This window comes from Carcharhinus amblyrhynchos, chromosome 8 (genome assembly GCF_965287045.1).
Source record: "Carcharhinus amblyrhynchos chromosome 8, sCarAmb.v2.hapA, whole genome shotgun sequence".
NCBI classification, from domain to species: Eukaryota; Metazoa; Chordata; class Chondrichthyes; order Carcharhiniformes; family Carcharhinidae; genus Carcharhinus; species Carcharhinus amblyrhynchos.
This window is the reverse complement of record NC_137331.1, coordinates 85755857-85780590: the sequence shown is the minus strand read 5'-3', so window position 1 is coordinate 85780590 and position 24734 is coordinate 85755857. Positions and strand designations below refer to the sequence as shown.

Here is a 24734-nt window from a genome sequence, read left to right as displayed (position 1 = left end):
ACAGGGGGAAGACTGACCATCTTTTCATCCTAGGTTTATATAATGAGTTGTACTCTTAACTATTGCTTGTAATTGCAGTAACTTTAATATTTTAGTACATTGCTTATAACTGGCGTTAGCTTTCTTAAACGCTTAAATGTAAATGTTTTCTCAATCAAGTCTAGTGGTTGAATTCTTCTTTTAAGTCAATAAAAGGATATCTGAGCATAGTTGGTCACTAATGAGTGATGAGCATAGATTTGCTCCCTCACTGGGCGCATAGCAGGTGTGAGTAAGGAGTAGTATCATGAACAATAATATCCCTAATCATACTGTTTTATCAGAGGTACAGCATTCCGGTCACAGCTGTTTTCGTATCTTCAGCCCAGAGCTCCGAAAATGAGAATGCATATTCTCACATCCTATCCACGGAAGTATCGCCTTCCAGCAGCTGTTATATATGTCATAAAAAATTCCATATCTGCTCCAGTGGAAGTACCTACACAGGGCAACTTGCAACATCAAGTAACTTGATATCCTAAATATGCAATGTATTCATTTTTTTCTGCTAAGATCCAGTGTTGATATCCAACAGACTCACATCTGATAGCGCACGAACGGTATAGTTTAAGGCATTTCCCAAACATCATCAGATTGCAAGTTTCAGTTTACAACACTCCCACCTCTGAATGAGAAGATTGTGGGTGAAGCAATCTAAATTAACCTTTCAGTGCAGGACTGAGGGAGTACTGGCCTGAGTACCAAGGGATCATTCACCTTCAGGAAGAAGAGTGGAGCAATGGACCTGCAGGAGATACTCATAAAGGAGGGAGAGAATACAGCTCAAGGAGCATCGTCTACACTGCCCACCTTCAGGAAGAGGAGTGGAGAGGCAGGCCTGTGAGAGACACCCAGAGTGGAAGTGGGGAGCCCAGGGGCTTCTGACTGTCCAGGAGTTTTAAAAAGTAGTGAACAATGATGTCAGAGGAAAGCCACAAGTGTATTAGCTGGTGAATAACTGCTCTTAGGGAGGGAGTGGAAATTGCTCAGAATTAGAAAAACATTAAATTTTGTGTCATGCATTAGTCGATTCATCAGTACAAACAACATTTATCACAGTTGTAACATTAAGGCCAAGTAAAATAAAGTTAATATAAGTAAACCAAACTCAACTTTATTTCATTCATGTTATTTAAGGCACGACAGGGCAGCTTGGTCATGTAGAATGCATGTCCTGCAATTCATGGGCAGTCATAGACACTACCATTGACCTAGACGAACATGTGCAAGAAGTGTCACTAGCTGTAGAAAACTGAGCTCTGGGTTTGCAGCAGCAGCTGCATTCACTGTGGCGCATTGCGAGGCTGACAGCAATGTGGGTAGCATATTTAGCCAGGTATCCACATAACAGGTTTGGAGCACAAGGACAGAAGGGAAATGGATGACTGCTGGTCAGTTCAAGATAAGTGAACAAGTAGTGCAGAAGTCACGCTCGTGAATCAGCTTTTCTCTTCTTGGATACTGATGGTTCCTCTGAGCCAAGTTCATGGCACCACAGGTGGCTTAGCTGTACAGGAGGAGAGGAATAAGAGGCCAAGAGCAATAGTGATAGGGGATTTGTTAGTTCAATCAACAGACAGGCACTTCTGTGATCATAGACATGGGTAATACAGTAATAATTGGCAACTTCAATTTAAAACAGACTGAGTTAACCAAATCAGCACTAATGCTAAAAAGGATGAATTCCTGGAGAATGTATGAGGGGGGTTCTTGAGCAGTTTATTGAGAAGCCAAGTAGGGATTGGGCTTTTTGGATTTAGTGTTGTCTAATGAGAAAGGGCTAAATAACGACCTTTATGTAAAGGAATTTTTGGGAAATAATGACCATAATATAATTTTGAATAGCTGTGGACCTCACAGTGATCCTCATGCTACCCCATTAGTTTATCATCCTGAGACTGATCCACTTATTTCTACTCTTTGCTTTATTTCCATTAACCAATTCTCAATCCCCCTAGTATATTTCCTCCCATCGCATGCACTATATTTGCCAAACCTGTGTGGGTCATTTTCTAAAGGATTCTGGAAATCCAAAAGCATCTTATGCAGTTCTCCTTTATCTACGCTACACATCCTCAACAAACTCCAACAGGTCTGTCAAACATGACTTCCTTATTCGCAATCTCTATAAATAATTTGGGCGTGGGGACCAAATGTAATATTTCTAAATTTCCTGATGACAACAAACTGGGTGGGAATGCAAGTTGTGAGGAGGATGCACAAGCACTTCATGAGGATTTGGACAAGCTAAGTGAATGGGTTAGATTGAACAGATGGAATATAATGTGAATCAGTGTGAAGTTGTTCACTTTTGCAAAAAAAACAAAAAAGCAGAATATTTCTTAAATGGTGAAAGGTTGGTAAATGCAGTGTCCAACTGGGTAAAAGCTTCTTTAGGTATGAGGAAAGGAAAGATTAACTATAAGAAATGTTCAGGAGTTACGAAAAGCCATCCTAGAGGTGCAACAATTAGGAAGCAAATGGTATGTTGACTTTCATCTCAAGGGGATTTGAGTACAAGAGTAAGATGCAGTAGCCTAATGGTTTTATTGCTAGGTTATTAATTCAAAAACTCAGCTAATGTTCTGGGCACCCGTGTTCGAATCATGCCACGACAGATGGTACAATTTGAGTTCAATAAAAAATATCTGGAATTAAGAATCTACCATGAAACCATTGTCAATTATTGAAAAAATCTATCTGGTTCACTAATGTTCTTTTGGGAAGGAAACCTGTCATCCTTGTCTGGTCTGGCTGACATGTGACTTCAGAACCACAGCAATGTGGTTGACAATGTGGCAAGCCACTCAGTTTCAAGGGAAACTAGGGATGAGCAATAAATATTGGCCAACCAATGATACCCATGTCTCACAAATGACTAAAAAAATTCTTGCGACAGTTATATCAAGCCTGGCTGAGACCTCACCTGGAGTATTATATAAGAACATAAGAAATAGGAGCAGGAGTAGCCCATCTGCCCCGCCATTCAATAAGATCATGGCTGATCTGTCGTGGCTCAGTTCCACATTCCCGCCCTCTCCCCATTACCCTTAATCCCCTCGCTTATCAAAAAGCCATCAACCCGCGTCTTAAAAATATTTAGCGAGGCAGCCTCCACCACTTCAACAGGCAGAGAATTCCAGAGATTCACCACCCTTTGAGTGAAGAAGTTCCTCCTCAATTCCGTTCTAAACCGCCCCCCCCCCTTTATCTTGAGGCTGTGCCCCCTAGTCCTACTGTCCTTTCTGAGTGGGAAGAGTCTCTCCACCTCTATTCTATCCATCCCATTCATCATCTTATATGTCTCAATGAGATCTCCCCTCATTCTTCTAAACTCTAACGAGTACAAGCCTAGTTTATTCAGCCTCTCCTCATAGCTCAACCCCCTCAACTCCGGCATCAGCCTAGTAAACCTCCTCTGCATTCCCTCCAAGGCCAAAATATCCTTGCGTAAGTGCAGCGACCAAAACTGTACACAGTACTCCAGCTGCGGCCTCACCAATGCCCTATACAGCTGCAGCAAGACCTCCCTACTGTTATATTCAATCCCCCTCGCTATGAAGGCCAGCATCCCATTAGCTTTCCTGGCCACCTGCTGCACCTGCAGGCTGGGTTTTTGCGACTCATGCACAAGGACCCCGAGGTCCCTCTGCACCGTCGCCTGCTGCAGTTTTTCGCCACCTAAGTAATAGTCCTTCCTACCATTATTCCTACCAAAGTGGACCACCTCGCATTTGCCAACATTAAATTCCATTTGCCAGTCCCTGGCCCATTCGCCCAGCCTATCTAGATCCACAGTTTGGTCTCCTTTTCTAAGGAAGAGTACATTAGCCATAGAGGGAGTGCAATGAAGATTCACCATATTAATCCCTGGGATGGCAGGATTGTCAAAGGATGATGTATTCCCTAGGATTTTGAAGAATGAGATGAAGAATGAAATGCAGATGTGTTTCCTCTGACTCGTAAGTCAAAAATGGACAACAATCTCAGGATAACGGATAATCTGAGATGAGGAGAAATGTCTTAATTAACAGAAAGAAAGCAAAGAAATTTTTGGAATTCTTTAACTCAGAGTGCTACGGAAGTTCAACCATAAAGCATTTTCAAGGCAGAAATCGATCAGATTTCTTGAGACCAGTGACATTGAGGAATATGGAGATAGGAAAAGAGGAAAGTGCAACTGAAATAGATGATCAGCGATGATCTAATTAAACAGCAGAGCAGGATCTACAGGCTGAATGGTCTACTCCTGTTCCGATATTGCTAGTGAAAAGACAGGTACTAACTTTTCAATGAGACATTAAACTGGGATAGTGAGTGCCGCTTTAAATGGATATATAATATTGTATGGTACTACTACCAACAAAAACTATTATATAATTTGCCATTCATCCAATTGTTACTTGTGGAATTTGGTGGTGCACAAATTGACTACGTCTTCCTGCATAATGGCATATTTCAATCATTGTTCAACTGGTTACAAAAATGAATAAGTAAAATAATGGAACCCGTTCTGAGGTTCCAATAACATTGCAAGAAACAATGAGTGTAGTTTACAAGTAGATGATTCTAGCTAACAAATTCTCTTTAATTTATTTAAAAAACTGTAACCATTAAGTAGTGACATATTCCATAGTATAATTCATTTAGATTCCCAGAAAGCTTTTGATAAAATTCTAGCCATAAGTCACAAGAACTTAGGCTAGAACAAGGGTTTTAAAAAAATGCTGTTCTTAAAACAAGATATTCAGAAGAGCTGTGAGCATGGATTTTATGCATTTATGCTCCCAGAACAAAGCCTGACATGACATTATAATGAATCAAAAATTCATGTGTGGAGGTCAGTGCCCCCTGCTTGATGTCCCACATATTAAAGCCCTGTACCAAGGAGAAAATGTATCACATCTGCTGTATAATGAGATATTAAATGGAGTCATGCAGAAGTCAATACTTGGATAACCAAAAAAACAAAAATACTGCAACATTAACACTGATGACTATGAAACAATTACACATAGTACACAATGAATAGAACTGAATTAGCACAATTATTAGCCTTGGAAGAGAGGTGGGAGTAATGACAAACACAATATTCTCATTGCCAAGAAAAAATGGCAAAGCTACTTAAAAATAAAGGCTACCAAATGAAGCTAGGAGTCTACAGAAGGTGTGCCAATACTTCACAATGCAGTGGTGAAAACTCACTCATATATACAAAGTATTGAATGATACAGAAGAAGTAAAATTATGATTTCAAAGTATCTTGACGCCAGAGGGCATAAATCTAAAATAAATTTAGGTCAAACATCTGAAAAAAAACTAATAATTGTTAGAAATAATCTAACTAGCAACGTAATAAAATCAAAAATGCTGGGGTTATTCAAAATATATTAGATTCTGTAATGGGAGTATTAGTATGCCAGAGAAATGAGCAGCTTTGGGTTTCATGGCCTTTTTGCATCCCTGCTTTTGCTTGAAACTTTGTCATAAAATAAACATTTCTGAACAACAACGTTCCGATGAGACAAGGAGGTTTTGGTAGGTCATGGGAGCCATGGTGTCACAAAGGTTGTGGTGAACCTGGTCAGGAAGAAAAGAAAGGCATATAAAAGGTTCAAAGAGCTAAGAGAAGTTAAGGATCTAGAGGAGTATAGGCTTGTAGAAAGGAGCTTAAAAAGGAAATTAGGAGAGCCAGAAGGGGACATGAGAAGGCCTTGACGGGTAAAATTAAGGAGAATCCCAAGGCATTCTACAAATATGTGAAGAGTAAAAGGATGAGAAAAGAAGGGATAGGACCTATAAAAGGTGAAGGGGGAAAAGTCTGTGTGGAACCAGAAGAAACAGCAGAGGTGCTTAATGAGTACTTTGCCTCGGTATTAACGGTGGAAAGTGATCTGGGAGGTTATACTGCAGGTTTGCGGCAGACTGAAAAGATTGAGTACGTAGATATTAAGAAAGAGGATGTGTTAGAACTTTTAAATTCTATCAAGGTAGATAAGTTGCCAGGACCGGATGGGATGTACCCCAGGTTACTGTGGGAGGTGAGGGAAGTGATTACAGGGCCCCTGACGATGATCTTTGCATCGTCGATGGGGACAGGAGAGTTTCTGGAGGATTGTGGATGTGGTTCCTATTTTCAAGAAAGGGAACAGGGATAGCCCGGGAAATTACTGACCAGTGAGTCTGGCCTCAGTGGTTGGTAAGTTGATGGAGAGGATTCTGAGGGACAAGATTTGTGAACATTTAGAGAAGTTTAGAATGATCAGGAATAGTCAGCACGGCTTTGTCAAGGGCAGGTCATGCCTTACGAGCCTAGTTGAGTTCTTTGAAAATGTGACTGAACACATTGACGAACGAACAGCGGTGGAGGTGGTTTACATGGACTTCAGCAAGGCGTTTGATAAGGTCCCCCATGCAAGACTTCTCAAGAAGGTGAGAGGGCATGGGATCCAAGGGACTTTGGCCTTGTGGATCCAGAACTGGCTTGCCTGCAGAAGGCAGAGTGTGGTTGCGGATGGGTCTTCTTCTGCATGGAGGTCGGTCACCAGTGGAGTGCCCCAGGGATCTGTTCTAGGACCCTTGCTGTTTCTCATTTTCATAAATGACCTGGATGAGGAAGTGGAGGGATGGGTTACTAAGTTCGCCGACGATATGAAGGTCAGTGGTGTTGTGGATAGTCTGGAGGGATGTCAGAAGTTGCAGCGTGACATAGATAGGATGCAAGACTGGGCGGAGAAGTGGCAGATGGACTTCAACGCAGATAATGTGCAGTGGTCCATTTTGGCAGGACCAACGGGATGCAGGAGTACAATATCAAGGGTAGGAGTCTTAGCTGCGTTGAAGAGTAGAAAGATCTTGGGGTCCGGGTCCATAGGACTCTTAAATCGGCCTCGCAGGTGGAGGATGTGGTCAAGAAGGCGTATGGTGTACTGGCCTTCATTAATCGAAGGATTGAGTATAGGAGTCAGGAGGTAATGCTGCAACTTTATAGGATCCTTGTCAGACCCCAGTTGGAGTACTGTGCACAGTTCTGGTCGCCTCACTACAGGAAGGATGTGGAAGCTATTGAGAGGGTGCAGAGGAGATTTACAAGGATGTTGCCTGGATTGGGAGGCATGCCTTATGAAGATAGGTTGAGGGAGCTAGGTCTCTTCTCCCTGGAGATACGAAGGTTGAAAGGCGACCTGATAGAGGTTTATAAAATGTTGAGAGGAATAGATAGGGTGGATTCTCAGAGGTTATTTCCCTGGGCTGAAATGGTTTCTATGAAAGGACACAGGTTTAAGGTGCTGGGAAGCAAGTACAGAGGAGATGTTAGGGGAAAGTTTTTCACTCAGAGGGTGGTGAGTGAGTGGAATCGGCTGCCGTCGGTGGTGGAGGCGAACTCGCTGGGGTCTTTTAGAAGACTTCTGGATGAGTATATGGGATCTAATGGCATTGGAAGTTACAGATAGTTCTATGGCTTGGTAGATATAGATGTGATCGGCGCAACTTGTGGGCCGAAGGGCCCGTTTGTGCTGTAGTGTTCTATGTTCTATTTCTGAAGAGAAGCCAAACAAATGTGTCAATCACCCTAAATTATAGTAATTTAAGATAATAAAGTGTTAAATTCACTATCCTCTATATCAAAAAACTACTGAAGATTTCCTTGACTGCTTACTGGCATTGCTTTTATAGGTTGTTCTCTCCTGCAACAATTAAGCCACAAAGCCAGGGTAGATTACAATAGTTTTCTTAGCCCTCTAACTGAGGCAACAAATTCCAACCATCTGTGGAACAGCTATCTTTGCCAATCCATTCCAATCTAGAATAAATTGCAGTCTTCACAAAGGAGCCAAATGTTTTGTCAGTAGCCATTTTCACTCAGATACTTTGTTATGGGACAGCTTATTTGGTTATGTGCACAATTTGGGCTGACAACATACATGGAATTACACATATATATGTATGTATATATAATATATATTTAAAGTTTGACTCAGTTGGCAGCACTTAGATTGAAGGTTCAAGCCCCACTTCAGGTTTGAGCACATAACTAAATAGATAGTGCTGACAGCGCGCCGAATTGTCATAACGAGCCAGCTTTCAAACGAGATGTTAATTTTAGGTCCCATAGGCCTGCTCAAACAAATACAATGATATTCTATGACGCTGTTTGTTTGAAGAAGAGTTGAGAGTTCTTTCATGCGCTTGCCACATTCTTCTCTCACAAAATACCACTAAAACCAGATTATCTTGTCAGTCATCCACTACGTAATTTTGGACATTCTGTACACGAAAACATTTTCCAAGTTTACCTATATAACAAGAATCATGACTTCATCAATAATCAATTGCCTGCAGGGCACTTCTGGAGGGTGAGATAAGACATATAAATGCAAGCTCTTTCAAGGGGGAGAATTTCCACCCGGGTTGTCCCAGTTACTACCTGACATAACTTCAGCAGAGTATCCAAGGAAAACAACATTCACATAACTTTGCTGGGTTTCTATGGATCTTTCACTCAGGTTATGGCAGATATATGGAGAATCCCTGTGGAAATTAATGAATTAATGCTGTTTATGCACATATTTTAAAATTAATAAACTGGAAAGTTCTGTCAAAATAACTTACTTCTGGGAGCACCTGGATTTGGTTTCTTGACAGAAAAAGCTTCTTGAGATTAGTCAAATATCCAATGTTATGTGGAAGTGACTGAAGTCGATTGTATGTTAAACATAGTTCACAAAGCTTTTGAAGAAGACAAAGTTTGCTTGGAATGCACTCCAGTTGGTTGTTGTTCAAAGTAAGATACTTGAGCTGAGTCAGGCTGCAAAATAAGAAGAGGCATAATTCATTGTTTGCTGTGGTACAGTGATGCCCCCTATAGATCACACTTACTTCCCAGAGAAAAACTGATCTTAAACTGGATCTAATTTACCAGATCTCAAGAATTCTGTTACTTGTTATACAGTCGTAAACGTAGTAAAATAGCTTTTCTTATAACTTTATTAATGTGATGCAGTTTCTTTTAAGTGTGTTTCGCTGCATTTTCCTACAATAACAGACTCAAGAGGTATCCACTGCAAGGGACTATATTGTCTGATGTGCCTTACAGCGAACCTGATATCAATCAGTTTTAATAAAAAGATATATTTTTAAAGATTTCTACGTGACATTAAGAAATAATCAATCTTCTAACTCATATCTCAAGGAATGCACAATACTATGTAACTAACGTCAGTGACAGTCAGTGCCCTGTCCACCAACCAGGGGCAATCCTGGTTGTTGTGTCTGTTTTCAGAAGCCCCGATGGGATTGCTTGAAAACAGGGAGTTAAGTGCCTGCCATTAGCACTTCCATGCCTTTAACCTGCTGCCTCACAGTTCCAGCGACCTTGGCTTTGATTCCAGCATTCGGTCATTGTCTGTTTGGAGTTGGCCTGTTTTTCCCGTGTCTGCATGGGTGTCCTCCGGGTGCTCCAGTTTCCTTCCACAGTCCAAAGATGTGTGGGTTAGGTTAATTGGCCATGCTAAATTGACCCCAGTGTCAGGGGATTAGCAGCGTAAATATGTAGGGCTATAGGAACAGGGCCTGGATTGGATTGTGATTGGTGCAAATTTGGTGGGCCAAATGGCCTCCTTCTGCACTGTAAGGATTCTATGATTCTATGAAAGGCAAATACCCCACTTCTAGGAACTGTCAGCCAATCAGATGGCTAGCCACAATTCAGTAGCAGTACCACAAAGAGCTGCAGCAACCACTGGGATTGCAGCAAGGCCAGTCTACCCAATGTGGCAGAATCCACTAAACATAGGGATCACCAGAGCCTACCTCGAGGGGGATGTAATTTAAAAGGGCAGGTCACAGCCCTCCATGGATCACAGGGTGCCTGATCAAGAGAGGCTTTGTCCCACTGAGACTGCAGAGAATCACCATCTCTTAAATGGGTGGCCTCCCCACATGGCATATGTCCCCTCACACCACTCCAATGGTAAAATACCAGCTGTGGTGGGATGAGACCCTTTGCTGATCATTAATTGCCTCAAGGGCTTCTATTGTCTTCTGGGCTGGAAGATTGCCCTTAACCTCGGCTGTTCCTTACTTAAATGTAACATGAGGATGTCAGGTGAGAACAGGAATACATTTATGTGTAATAGTAATGCCAGTGTCAAACAACTGTCAACAGCCACTATCTGGAAAAAATACAAGAAGAATGGGTGTGGTACTGAAACGTTGACAATATCTACAGAACTGTAGTATTATACCCAAGCCGCATTTAGGATTAATAGAGAGGTAATTGCAGAGGTAAACAATTTTTACCTGATGGGCAACATTATTGTATAAATGCAACAAATCAGTAATTATTCTACCTGTGTATCTCTTCAGGCAAGGTTGTTAGCTTGTTGTTATTCAGGTTCAAGAAAACTAGGTTTGTTAAACATTCTGAAATGACAGAACAAAATGTGCATTTTTGAAAATTAAAGAGGCTTGAAAAAAATCAATGACAATTGTGCAGAAAAACATCTTAGAAACATAAATAAAAACACAGAATGCTGGAAACACTCAGCAGGTGTGGCATCATCTGCAAGGAGAAAAACAGTTAATTTTTTACCTGAACTCACTCCACAGAAGCTGCCAGACCTTCTGGGTATTTCCAGCTTTTTCTGTTTTTATTTCAGATTGCCAGCATCTGCAGAATGTTCTTTTATCCCACAAACACACATAGGTTAATTCCCCTACTAATAACCTCACCGTCCTTTGTACAAGGAGGTTGCAAAGAAAGACTTAAAGAGGGAAGCAAAATCACAGAAATATTAATTCAGTCTGCTTGCTGTCATATGATGTCTAGATGAAAGTGATACTGATGAAAGCCTGGAATCAGGCTACCAAACTTCCCACTTGATCTTGGGAATTTTCTCTAGAGAGAAAATTAGCTACAAAAATGGGTACATACCCAATCTTCAAAATGACATCATTAACAATAGGATGAGAAAGGGCATACTGGATATCTTAGCCTGGTAAAGATCAACTAATAGTGATTCATCCTGCTTTTCTCTTCATTTTCTCCCCATTATTTTTACCACGCATACATTCTCTTTGTCTCTCACATATAGTACAGACATAAATTTACAAGTTAAGCACAATATTGCATCATATTATTTAACAGAAACCATAAGAACATAAGAACATAAGAAATAGGAGCAGGAGTAGGCCATCCAGCCCTTCGAGCCTGCCCCGCCATTCAATAAGATCATGGCTGATCTGTCGATGCTCAGTTCCACTTTCCCGCCCTCTCCCCATAACCCTTAATCCCCTCTCTTATCAAAAACCCATCAACCCGCGTCTTAAAAATATTTAGCGAGGCAGCCTCCACCACTTCAACGGGCAGAGAATTCCAGAGATTCACCACCCTTTGAGTGAAGAAGTTCCTCCTCAACTCCGTTCTAAACCGCCTCCCCTTTATCTTGAGGCTGTGCCCCCTAGTCCTACTGTCTTTTTTGAGCGGGAAGAGTCTTTCCACCTCTATCCTATCCATCCCATTCATCATCTTATACGTCTCAATGAGATCTCCCCTCATTCTTCTAAACTCTAACGAGTACAAGCCTAGTTTATTCAGCCTCTCCTCATAGCTCAACCCCCTCAACTCCGGTATCAGCCTAGTAAACCTCCTCTGCACTCCCTCCAAGGCCAAAATATCCTTGCGCAGGTGCGGTGCCCAAAACTGCACACAGTACTCCAGCTGCGGCCTCACCAATGCCCTATATAGCCGCAGCAAGACCTCCCTACTTTTATATTCAATCCCCCTTGCTATGAAGGCCAGCATCCCATTCGCCTTCCTGACCACCTGCAAGCTGGGTTTTTGCGACTCATGCACAAGGACCCCGAGGTCCCTCTGCACCGTCGCCTGCTGCAGTTTTTCGCCCTGTAAGTAATAGTCCTTCCTACCAAAGTGTACCACCTCACACTTGCCAACATTAAATTCCATTTGCCATTTCCTGGCCCATTCGCCCAGCCTATCTAGATCCTTCTGCAGACTCTCCACACCCTCCGCACAATTTGCCGTTCCCCCAATCTTGGTGTCATCAGCAAATTTCGACACTCTACACTCGGTTCCCTCCTCCAGATCATCTATATAAATGGTAAAAAGCTGAGGCCCCAGCACCGACCCCTGGGGCACTCCACTAGTCACCATCCGCCAATCCGAATAGCACCCGTTGACCCCGACTCTCTGCCTCCTATTTGACAACCAATCCTCTATCCACGCTAACACCCTACCCCCAACTCCATGTCCCTCGACCTTCTGCAATAACCAGTCAGAAAAAATGGGAGAAAATTAAAACTTCCCCACTAAGCTGCTAACAATGTTTCACAATTTTAAGAACTGCGAGAATTAGAAAGAATGGGGCATAACCATACACTCCAACTTGAAAAAGAATCCCCAATATTTATATGCTTTCAGATATTCTCACCACTTTGCTGCTGAAAAACACCTTTTTCCAAGCACGTTGCTGCATCAAACCATCCTCTCCCCTCAATGTTACCATCGAACCATATCTACTTATTTGCCTCAGATTCTTATTTTAACTTAATTGCACAGCACATCAGGTTTTCTTTGCATCATTGTCAAATATTTTGCATCAAAATTATCCTGGAATTCCTGTTAAAAGCAATCTGTTTCTTTCATTTATATTTAGGATAACTTCATCGCAGAATAGTCTTGATCCTCACCAACCATTGAGTGAAATAAAGATAAAAGTCAGGAAATGGGTGAAAGGAAAGGAAATAAAGAGTTTGAGGCTCTTGACAGAAGTGACGGAGCTACACATTGGGTACTAAGCAAGTAGGTTCGAGACACATGTGGATTGCGTGCAGTAAAAGTGTTTCGATCTCGCATAGCCTGGCTCAAAAGAAGAATATTGTTATTCTAGATGATAGAATAAAACTGGCAGCTACCGTTTAAGATAAAAGATTGATTTTTGTTTCATACACGACTCATGATACTAATTTTAAGAATATTGGACAGTGATACATATTCATAGTAGATATTCTACCTTTTAACTTGCCATTATTTTGTATACTTAATGTTTTAAATTGGTATCTGCATGCTTATCTATATCACAATAACAAATCATAATATATTATACAAGTAATTCGATGAATCCATTGCGACGCAAGGTACTCGTGTATGAAGTTATTTATTTTGTATTGTTGTACTTATGAATGCATACTGAAATGCTGGAAATATTTAATCAGTATCAGTAAAAGCAAATGGGTAGTTGTGCATTTTATATATTATTTCAGATTTATAGTACTCGCAGTTTTTATTTCTACTTTCATATTTATCATATTCTGACAGACCATCAAGTGTATCAACAGAATATGAGACTGAGCATCAGATGTAAAAGGGTCAGTCAGAATGAACTTGTATTAAACCAGCTAAACCATTGGGCTTTATACATGGATCTTTTTTCATTTCTGCATGTAGAAATACTTCCATCAAGTCACATTTACAGGAAATTAGTGAGAAAAATGTCTGGAAATCACCAGTCACATTTAGCCTCCAAGAAGAAGTGAACAAGCATTACAGTATGATCCAACATTCAATTCAGCTCACTTGCACACAACTTGAAGGACAGAGTTCATTACAAATCAGAATATAAAATGTGGTTTACATAATTGAAAGCAGCAACATAATAATGATGGGGAAATTTCCCCAAGGCTGGAAACCACTCCCAACCTATTAATGATATTACCTGTCTTTTGCCATTTTTCACTGGATAATGAGAATAATTTCTTATAAGGCCACCCAAACCAAACTAGATGAAAGGTGGGAGCCAGAATTAATTTGCAAAGTCTCTGGGGCAATTACCCGCTTTTTTTCCCCCAATAGTATCATTATGGTCACCAAAAGGTTTCCCGACAGAAATCTCAGTTTTCTAGAGGATGAACTGGAAATCAAACACCAATACCATCACATTTGCATCAACAGGAAGGAAGTTCTGATTTTCAAGGTGAGCTGATAACAATAGACAGATAACAAAATGCAGTAGATGAATATCTTATGTGCACCTAGTTGATGTCTCATTATTTCTGCAGAGTTAATTGAAAGGAGGCATGGTCTAATGAGATACACCCACTCACATTTCATCAACCATATTTGCACGCTTTGATGCAGTGAGAGGGTGCAGAGGAGATTTACAAGGATGTTGCTTGGATTGGGAGGCATGCCTTATGAAGATAGGTTGAGGGAGCTAGGTCTCTTCTCCCTGGAGAGACGAAGGTTGAGAGGCGGCCTGATAGAGGTTTATAAAATGTTGAGAGGAATAGATATGGTGGATTCTCGGAGGCTATTTCCCAGGCCTGAAATGGTCGCTATGAGGACAAAGGTTTAAGATGCTGGGGAGCAAGTACAGAGGAGATGTTAGGGGTAAGTTTTTCACTCAGAGGGTGGTGAGTGAGTGGAATCGGCTGCCGTCAGTGGTGGTGGAGGCGAACTCGCTGGGGTCTTTTAAAAGACCTCTGGATGAGTACATGGGATTTAATGGGATTGGCAGTTACAGATAGCTCTATGGCCTGGTAGGTATGGATATGATCAGCGCAACTTGTGGGCCAAAGGGCCTGTTTGTGCTGTAGTGTTCTATGTTCTATAACCTGTCCTCCATGATCATCCTCAACACCAGTGCCCCACAAGGCTGTGTTCTCAGCCCCCCACAATACTCCTTGTACAGCTATGACTGTGTGGCCAAATTCCCCTCCAATGCGATTTTCAAGTTTGCTGATCGGATCTCAAAACAATGACAAGACAGAATACAGGAATGAAATAAAAGAATCTGATGAACTGGTGCGGCAACAATAATCTCTCCCTCAATGTCAACAAAATAAGGAGATGGTCATCAACTTCAGGAAGCATAAAGGAGAACATGCCCCTGTCAACATCAATGGGGATGAAGTAGAAAAGGTCAAGAGCTTCAAGTTTTTATATGTCCAGATCACCAACAATCTGTCCTGGTTCCCCCCATGCTGACACTATAGTTAAGAAAGCCTACCAATGCCTCTATTTTCTCAGAAGACTAAGGAAATTTGGCATGTCAGTTCTGACTCTCACCAACTTTTACAGATGCACCATAAAAAGCATTCTTTCTGATTGTATCACAGCTTGGTACGGCTCCTGCTCTGCCCAAGACTGCAAGAAACTACGAAAGGTTGTGAATGTAGCCCAATCCATCACGTAAACCAGCCACCCATCCACTGACTCTGTCTACACTTCCTGCTGCCTCGGCAAAGCAGCCAGCACCCCGAACACTCTCTTTTCCACCTTCATCCTTTGGGAAAAGATACAAAAGTTTGAGGTCACGTATCAACTGACTCAAGAACAGCTTCTTTCTGCTGCTGTCAGACTTTGAATGGACTTGCCTTGCATTAAGTTCATCTTTCTCTGCACCATAGCTATGACTGTAATACTACATTCTGCACTCTCTCATTTCCTTCTCTACGAACAGTAATTTTGTCTGTATAGCGCGCAAGAAACAATACTTTTCACTGCATGTTAATACATGTGACAATAATAAATCAATTCAAATCAAATCAAATAATGTTTCCAGAGTCCCAATCAGCAGGGAGTCAGATAAAGATCTGCAAAGTCACTGAAAGTTGAGTAGGTTGGCCATTGACAATAACAGTCAGATGTCACCTCAAGATACACAACGGTGCTTACCTATTCAGATGCCATCAGCCTTTTTGCAAAAGGTGGTACAGTGGTTAGCACTGCTGCCTCTCAGTACCAGGGACCCGGTTCAATTCCGGCTTTGGGTGCTAGTCTGTGTGGAGTTTGTATGTTCTCTGTGTCTACGTGGGTTTTCTCCGGGTGCTCCAGTTTCCTCTCCCAGAGATGTGCAGGTTAGGTAGATTGGCCATGCTAAGTTACCCCTTAGTATCCCAAGAGGTGCAGGTTAGATGGATTAGCTATGGGAAATACGTAGGATTATAGGAATAGGGTAGGATGGAGGGCCTGATTAGGATGCTCTGTCAGAGAGTTGATGCAGACTCGATAGGTTGAATGGCCTCTTCTGTGCTTAGGAATATGATCAACTATATTGCATTGTCCATTCAATAACCAAACATTTAAAACTAGGATAATTAATTAATGAGGTCAAATTTCAATTCATCATACAATGTTTTGAAGATTGTAGTTCATGATTGTGTCCTTTCCACAGAAACTGCAAATAAGTGGCCTTGGCTATGACTGATTGCTGTGACAAGCCATCAGCTAGCCCAACTGAAATGCTTGGTACGTGATTGCCACTAGAATACATGTCACTTGTAGCTGTAAAACTAACATGCCTTTAATATAGAAAAGCTGAAATAAAATGTATGGCAGATCAAGAATCCACTTAGAACAATGACCAAAGATTTGTCAAAGAAGTAGAATTTAACAAGAGAGAGGCTAAAAGGCAGAGGTTTAAGGAGGAAATTGCAGAGCATTGAGGGGACGGTGCACTCAATGGCAGGGTGAAAGGAGGGAAATGCACAAGAAATTTAGGTATAAGGAATTATGAGATTAAGGGATTAGTTGCAAGGCTGAGGAAATTTATAGGATTCTGGAAACCCAGGCTATCATTACCACAACCTCCAAACATTGGAAGTTCCACCTATCGTTTTCACAGGGCAGCAGCATGTCTAATTTTGGTGCCCCAGGTGGATGAAACACAATAGACACAGGTTATACCTGGAAAGAACAGGTCTTTGGAGGTGTAGGAATATGGTCCCTTTGGGGGAGGTCGGGTACCCCTTGAGAGAGGTAGAGGTGCCTCTTGTAGACATGAATGTGTTTTTAAAAAGTACATCAACTCAATAACTATCAAGCTCATTGTAACTATCAAAAGTGTCTAAATGAACAGTCAAAGGCAACTGTCAAGTTGTCAATACACTTAAAAACTCTTGCTCTTTAATCTAGGGAAAAAAATAATTGGAGTGTTTTTAAACAAAAATCATTGTTATTTCACTTTGTCTGTTGGCATAAACCTGAGGGTTACCATTACTGGATTAGTGCTGCATGCTGATTTCACAGCCTTCCATTTTTGTAGCAGGGTGCCTTCCAATTCACCATTTAATTGGTAGTTTCAAGTTGATATAGACTATTTGAAGCAGTATTATGAACACCAATGTTTGTTTTTATAAGGGATCCGGTACTTGAATGGATTGTTTGTTCTTATAAGGTTATAGTTGAAGGAATGTAAACATAGTGAGTGTTTTTTATGATTGTGTTTTAAAAAATAAAGTCTGTAATATACACCTAGAGCTTTATTTTATTTGACCTCAGCACGAGTACCAAGGTCTGCCCAAGGTAGTTATTGGGTGAGTTGGCACAATAGCTCCAAGGGCAAAGAGTAATAGTGGGTGTAATGGGTTGGCAGAGTGGCCCTTTATAGGGGCATGGAGTTGTGCAGAGGGGCATAGGTTGGTATGAAGAGTAAGGGGTCACAGGGGTAATTAAGTAACATGATTGGCATGGATGGAGCATGTGTGGTAAAGAGGGGATGTGAGCAATGGGAGCTGGAGGGCTGCTTTTCTTTTTGTTGCAGTTTTTTTAAACCTTAGACAAGTCAAGCACAGAGGCAGGCTTTCCACCCAGCCAGCCTCCACACACCTCCTGCCAATATTGGACTTCCAGAGAACCCCACCACTGCAAAACAAAAATCCCAACTTCTGAGGCATCCTTTCCCCAGGCCAAGTTTGTGGAGCAGGGTAATGTCCTGACACTGCACTCCCAATGCGGAGCAAAAATCCAGACCAATGAAACACTGGGCCATGTAGACATTAAGTCTCCACCAAACACAAATCCCATCCGGGCCCTATCCCCATAACCCCATGCATTTACCCTAGTGACCCTCTGACACTAAGGGGCAATTTAGCATGGCCAATCCACCTAACCTATGTATCTTTAGACTGTGGGAGCAGCACCTGGCAGAAACCCACACACAGGAAGAATGTGCAAACTCCACACAGTGACCTAAGCTGAGAATCGAACCCGGGTCCCCGACACTGCAAGGCAGCAGTGCCACCATGTTGCCCCATGTTACAGAGGAGGCTAGTGACGTGAGAAGGTGCAATGCATCAAGATTAATCACACTGGATATCTTTCAAACTTGATTTAAGGCTATTTCAATGCTGCGAATGGGGCAGAAATCTGCTAGCGGAGATTGAAAGGGGAAGTTGCAGGAAGCATGGCAGCCCATTTGGGAGGCAATAATTTGTTTAAAGACATTGGAGATTTGGAGAGCAAGGGAAGTTGGCAATAGGACAACACTTGGCAAGGACCTTGGAGTTGAAAGTGAATTTTGAGTTGGGAAATGAAGACAGTTTTAAAGAGACAGAATCATTTACAAGATTAGCTAGTATTTGTGTCAAGAAGTGGAGATGAGATCAAAGGAACAGGCGATGGATCTCATGGTTAAGTTGATGTGGAGGCATAAGGGAGATGAGAAAGAAGAAAAAAAGTTCAAAGCTAAGTCAAGAGGAAGCTAACCATATTGAAAAAAGTCTGCACCATTGTTATATTAGAATTAATAGTACTACATTTATTCTACTACATGGATAAATTTGATACAATTGTACTAATATAGAGCATTATATTTGAGTACCTTACATGAAAGCACAATGACCAAGATTTCATGGCAACTGATGACAAAACAGTAAACTCAAATATCACAGATTGATTTGACCCAGCAATTGATGCACATCATGATGCCAAAATGTTATAATCATTGCGAAACCACTTATCTAAGTACCTCTACGTGTCTAATCGCACCTTCTCCCAAGTACACCTGCATCAATGAGCTTTAATAATGTGTAACCAAGCAAAAGGGGAATAGACACTGAGTACACCTATTTATTTATACATTCAGAATATTACTACATATTGCAAGTACCTACATGCAGCATCATTACACAATCTTAGAATAAATTGGAACACCTGCAACCAGAGGAGGTATTAACTTGTAAACATAAGACAAATACTGATTGATGTCTCATGCACATTAAATAAGACAAATTCCAAATGTGAAATATTGTATTAGAGTGCCCTCTAAAGGTTGAATTTGAAGGCTATTTTCCAGGCTCTATGTATGGCAAAAAAATGTAACGTTTCTTTACAGTGTCTTTCTATTTTTATGTTCCACTTTGATAAGAAAGTTTCCTTTAGGTCTAGCTGATTTTCAAGCAAAATTAATTCATGCTCAGCACTGATTGGTAGGTTTTATATGAAGGTGCCCGCCACAAAATGGAATTTCTCCAATTGACTGAAACAGCTCATGTGGCTTCCTACAATCACAAACAAATCTCAGAAAATTCTGAAACAAAATATTCAGACTTGAAGGGAAAAAAAATCTGGCAGCAAAAGCAAATGAAAACCAGGGACAGACATACCTAAATTATATATTGAAATCTTCTCTGCAAAGCATTATGTATTTGCCATGTTTGTATTGGTCTTTTCCAGCAGGACATTGACAATGCCAAATATCAGACTCTGACCTTTGCCTCACTGTTGACAGCATCACAGATGATCAACTAATGATTATGTGACCAATCTAAAGATCTCTTGTTTGGTCTCCAAAGGTTAAACATTACATTCATAAAGAACAGATACGTATTGTTTTTAATTGGGCATCAGAATTATCAAAAGCATATTGCAGAGGAAGGCTTGCTTTTATCAATTACAAAGTTCTATACTTACAACTTGGGTGAAAAACCAGGGGGCTTCTAGTGCCACTGAGCAACATCAGTCTTTTTAATGTTTTTACTCCATTCTTACGGTTACAAAGCCAAATGTGCCAAGTGGACCGGGCAAGCCCAAATCTCTCTCTTTGTTTGCTCCAAAAACCATACTCAAATTGAATCCAATTCTTGTCCCCACAAGAGACATGCAATTTCCAAGCTGATGAGAAAAGACACTGGACCTGATCTTAGGCTTGATCTGATGCTTGAAACTATACCAATATAGATCCCTAAACTTGAAGGAAACAATTGAGAAAAACCAGAGGGTTGACCTTGATTGGAGCCATTGTGATTCTCAATTAACACATTTTATTTAGTTGTAGCTTCTCTTGCTGTAATGTGGTTGATTGGGGGTGGTGTAAAAAAGGTGAAAAGATAACAAGATTGCCACTTTGCCCCTACTATCTTACCTTGTATACATTTCTTGCCTGGCCTTCTGAACCAGGCCTCTTCCGAAATGTGAGGTGCCCTTCTTCATAGGGAAGGATTGTCAGAAAAGCTATGCCACACCCCCTTTTCTATGGCACTATTTGGTGTATACCAGTAAGTTTAAAGGTCCAAAAGTCACTATGAGAAGCAAAGGAGGAAAGTTAAGTCTGTAAGGTAAGAGGGTGAGGGGGTAGGTAAAGGGTGGTAGAATTACAGATGGGTGAGATGGTAGGTGGCAAGTCTGTATGTGATATCGTAAGATGGTAGGTATGTGGGTGAGGGGATTTGGTGACATGTGGATGGTTGATGTGACGGGTAGCAGGATGAGGGAATAAGGTGGCAGGAAGATGAGTAGAGTGGCAAATGAGTGGATGGTGGCGGGGGGGGGGGGCGTGGTGGTGTAAGGTGGGTCAGGATGTAGTTGGGAGGGGAAATGGATGGTCGGGTGGTGGTGGGGGGGGGGGGGGGGGGCGCGCGCGCGAAGAATAGTATTTGCAAGTCCAGTGGGAAGTCAGAGGGTCAGCAGTACTCCTAACCAGAAGTTAGAACTAGTTTTAATCCTTATAACTTTTCCTGGGCAACTATTCTGGTAAGTGAATTTGAACCATCCAAATCTAAACTTCCCAAGCAATTCCCACTGTCAGTCAGGACTTCCGAGGGATTCCCCAGTGCAGATCAGAATTTCAGGGCCAGTAAAACTAACTACCAGCATAGTTCCAAAACAAACTAAATATAGTGGTTGTAATTTTAATATATGATTGTTTATACCATAAGAAATATTCATGTGCTTTATAATAAGCATATTATGCATAAAATCTAATATTTGTTTGCATGTTCAACTTTAGTCTCATCTCTTCTTTTACAATTCATCTATATGGAATAGTTCTTACCAATGCTCACAGTTAAAGAATTGATTTCAAAAATACGAGCGATAATATATTTACCAAGCACATTTGGAGACAACGTTTCTAGCTCGTTACTAAACAAGTGGAGTTTCTTTAGTTGTCTTAGATACTTCAGAACTTCTGGAAGCTCTTTGAAGGAATTATCTCCCAAGTTCAGCTCTGTCAACTGCAAAATAGATATAAAAGGTGTCCATGTACTTTGAAACAGAAATAATCAGCTATCCTTATACAATAGCTGCTGCCATTATATTAGGGATGTCCAAATTATATTGTTTGCATTCATGGGCTGCTTAGGTCCACACTCTGCAGGGTTCAGAGTCCACATATAAAGATTGAATTTAAAAGAAAAAGGTCTGTAAACATTGGAAGTCTGAAACAAACCAAATAATGCCGAGAATATATTGCAACTCAGCTAGAATCATCTAGTGCAGAAGGAGACCATTCGAACCTGCACCAAACACAATCCCATCCCAGGCCTATTCCTGTAAACCCACATATTTACCCTGGTAATCCTCTGATACAAGGTCAATTTAGTATGGCCAACCAACCTAATCCTGCATATCTTTGGACTGTGGGAGAAAACAGGAGCACTCAGGAGGAAACCCACGCAAACTCAAGGAAAGTATGCAAATTCCACATAGACAGTGAGCTGAGGCCGGAATTGAACTTGGGTCCTTTGCACTGTGAGGCAACAGTGCCAACCACTGTGCCACCCAGATATTATAAAAATTTAAATCTGCATTCCTTTAATTTGTTGACCTACCATCAAGGGACAACAACAATAACACAAGTACTTTCAAACATCTAAAGAAACAAAGCAAAGAATAGGAAATAAGTGCACACAAGATTGCGCACCCTGAACTTCTTGGAGGATATGGGGCATACGTTGGTATGCCATCTGTAATTTGGTCAACTCTATGCTAAATATCAGCACAAAAATCATTTCTTTAAAACTGCTTTTATTTGGCTGGTCAAAGATGTGGACTTTAAGGTTGTAAAGGCAAAGGGATTTTGGGAAAGTACTTTAGTATGTAGGACTTAGATGGCTGGTGGCATGGCCACCAAACGAGGCCAGGGGCCAGATCTACACACAAGACCTCAAAGTCAGAGAAATACAGTGTGCTGCTGGGGGGGGGGGCGCGCGCGGGGTGTGTGTGTGTGTGTGTGTGTGTGTGGTGGTGGTGGTGTTTTACGATAAGTGCAGAATGGGAGATTGGTTAGGGCAGCTTTGGAATCCGAGAGTCCAGAAATGACAAAGACATGGGTGAAAGCAGATTACTGTGGATGCTGAAATCTCAAATCAAAAGAGAAAATGCTGAACAATCTCAGCAGGTCTGGCAGCATCTGTAAGGACAGAAAAGTGCTGGCGTCAAGTCCAGACAATCCATTGTCAAAGCTGGGTGAAGATTTTGTAAGAAGTCTCACAACACCAGGTTAAGGTCCAACAGGTTTATCTGGCAGCACAAGCCACTAGCTTTCAGAGCACTACCCCTTCATCAGCTAAGTGGGAGTTCTGTTCACAAACAGGGCATTTAAAACACAAACCCAATTTACAAAATAATGGTTGGAATGCGAGTCTTTACAGGTAATCAAATCTTAAAGGTACCAACAATGTGAGTGGAGAGAGGGTTAAACACAGGTTAAAGAGACTTGTTTTGTCTCCAGCCAGGTCAGTTAGTGAGATTCTGTAAGCCCAGGCAAGTCGTGGGGTTACAGATAGTGTGACACGAACCCAAGATCCCAGTTGAGGCCATCCTCATGTGTGCGGAACTCGGCTTTTCCTGTTGAGGAACACTTCAGCAGTCACGGACATTCGGTCTCTGATCTTCAGGTAAACGTTCTCCAAGGCAGCCTTTACAACACATGACAATGCAGTCACTGAGCAGAGAGACTGATAGCCAAGTTCCGCACATGAGGACGGCCTCAACCGGAATCTTGGGTTCATGTCACACTATCTGTAACCCCCATGACTTGCCTAGGCTTGCAAAATCTAACTGTCCTGGCTGGAGACAATACGCATCTCTAACCTATGCTTAACCCTCTCTCCACTCACATTGTCTGTACCTTTAAGGCTTGATTAGCTGTGAAGACTTGCATTCTGACCATTATTTTGTAAATTAAGTTTGTGTTTTTAAATGCCCTGTTTGTGAACAGAACTCCCACTCACCTGATGGAGCAGTGCTCCGAAAGCTAGTGGTTTGTGCTACCAAATAAACCTGTTGGACTTCAACCTGGTGTTGTGAGACTTCTTGCTGTGTTTACCCCAATCCAACACCAGCATCTCCACATCATGAAGAATTTGTGACAGATGCATCAAGGTCGGGAAGAAGTGGCAATATTATGGCGGTGAAATGTAGGTCTTTGTGCTAAAAAGGATGTGTGAATGGAAGTTCAACATGGAGTTCACTTGCATGCAAAGTCTGGTTTCGTCAGAGTAGAGAATGGAACTGATGGTAAAGATTTTGTGGCACAAGCCAGGTAACAGTTTTGGTATTCCTGAAGTCTGGCTGCACTAAATTACCTTAAAAAAAGGCAATTTAATAGTAGGGGATATGGTGGGCGGGAGGGAGTACATATGGATGGAGTTGAATGTGTGCCAGGAACGAGTTGAATCTGGGTTGGGGTATACAGGGCAGATATTGGTGTTAATATTTTGATCAGGATGAATATTTGCCAGATATTAGAGTGAAAATGGGCTCAGGATAAATATTTGCCAGATATTGGATTTAAATTTGGGATTGAGGTGAATTTGGGCCAGATATTGTGGTTGTCAGGCCGCCTGGGATCCTGTTCTGCTGCCTCTCTGGCTCGTACATTGCTCAACCCCTGTAGCTCCGTGGGAAGGTCGGTGAGCTGGTTGTTTTTCAGCTGGAGCCGGTTCAGTTCGAACAGCCTTCCTACCGCCTTGGGGACCCGCCTCAGTTTCTTGCCGCTCAGGTCCAGCTGCTTTGCATTTCCCCGGAGCGCCCTCAGCACCAGCCAGTCCGCCATCTTCCAGCATCGCGTCCCGTCTCCAGGGAAATCAGGTCACTGCGCCAGCGCTGAGCAACATAATACGCCCCACCCCCTGCCGGCCAGCTGACTAAATCACATCAGGTGTCCAGCCTGACAGCGTGTAACATCCTGACTGGGTCTACATGTTTTCCAGCATCCTATGCAGTTCTCGTTCCACGTGCTCAACTCAAACCAGTAAGAGTGAAAGCTGACACTTTAGTACAAAAGGAGCTGATCACTCCGTTTACATACAAACAATGAATGTCTACGATTGTCCTTCATGCCTTTAGAAGTGATAATTAATTGGGAGTGAGGACTGAAGACTATCTCGAAACCTGATAAGGTTTCATGAGATTTAAGATAATGTATTTACATTCATGGAAATAGTTAAAAACTGACTTGGAATAAGCTGGTCATTTTTGGGTTGATGACTATCAAATAAATCGGTTGGACTTAAACCTGGTGTTGTCAGACCTTTTTTACCATTTTTGGGGTGACAGGTTGTGGGTGCAAGCAATGAAATCTATTAGGATGACTGTTTGATATGGATTGTAAATTATTGAGGGCCAATGTGTTAAGATAACCGCAAATACATGAACAAGAAATACTGTG

General features: G+C 41.7%; 1 protein-coding gene across 2 annotated transcripts in view; it reads right to left on the bottom strand.

Annotated features, from left to right (window-relative positions):
• lrrc69 (leucine rich repeat containing 69) overlaps positions 1 to 24125 on the bottom strand; it is a 77391-nt gene extending 53266 nt beyond the window's left edge. For both annotated transcript variants that reach the window (XM_080194395.1, XM_080194396.1), the window contains exons 1-4: positions 23943 to 24125; positions 21168 to 21294; positions 10392 to 10464; positions 8653 to 8848 (exon numbers count right to left, since the gene is read on the bottom strand). In XM_080194395.1, the coding sequence (XP_080050521.1) occupies positions 8653 to 8848; positions 10392 to 10464; positions 21168 to 21294; positions 23943 to 24119 (573 nt within the window). In that variant the 5' untranslated portion in view covers positions 24120 to 24125. The remainder of the gene's footprint in view (positions 1 to 8652; positions 8849 to 10391; positions 10465 to 21167; positions 21295 to 23942) is intronic.
• Between the last annotated feature and the right edge of the window lie 609 nt (positions 24126 to 24734).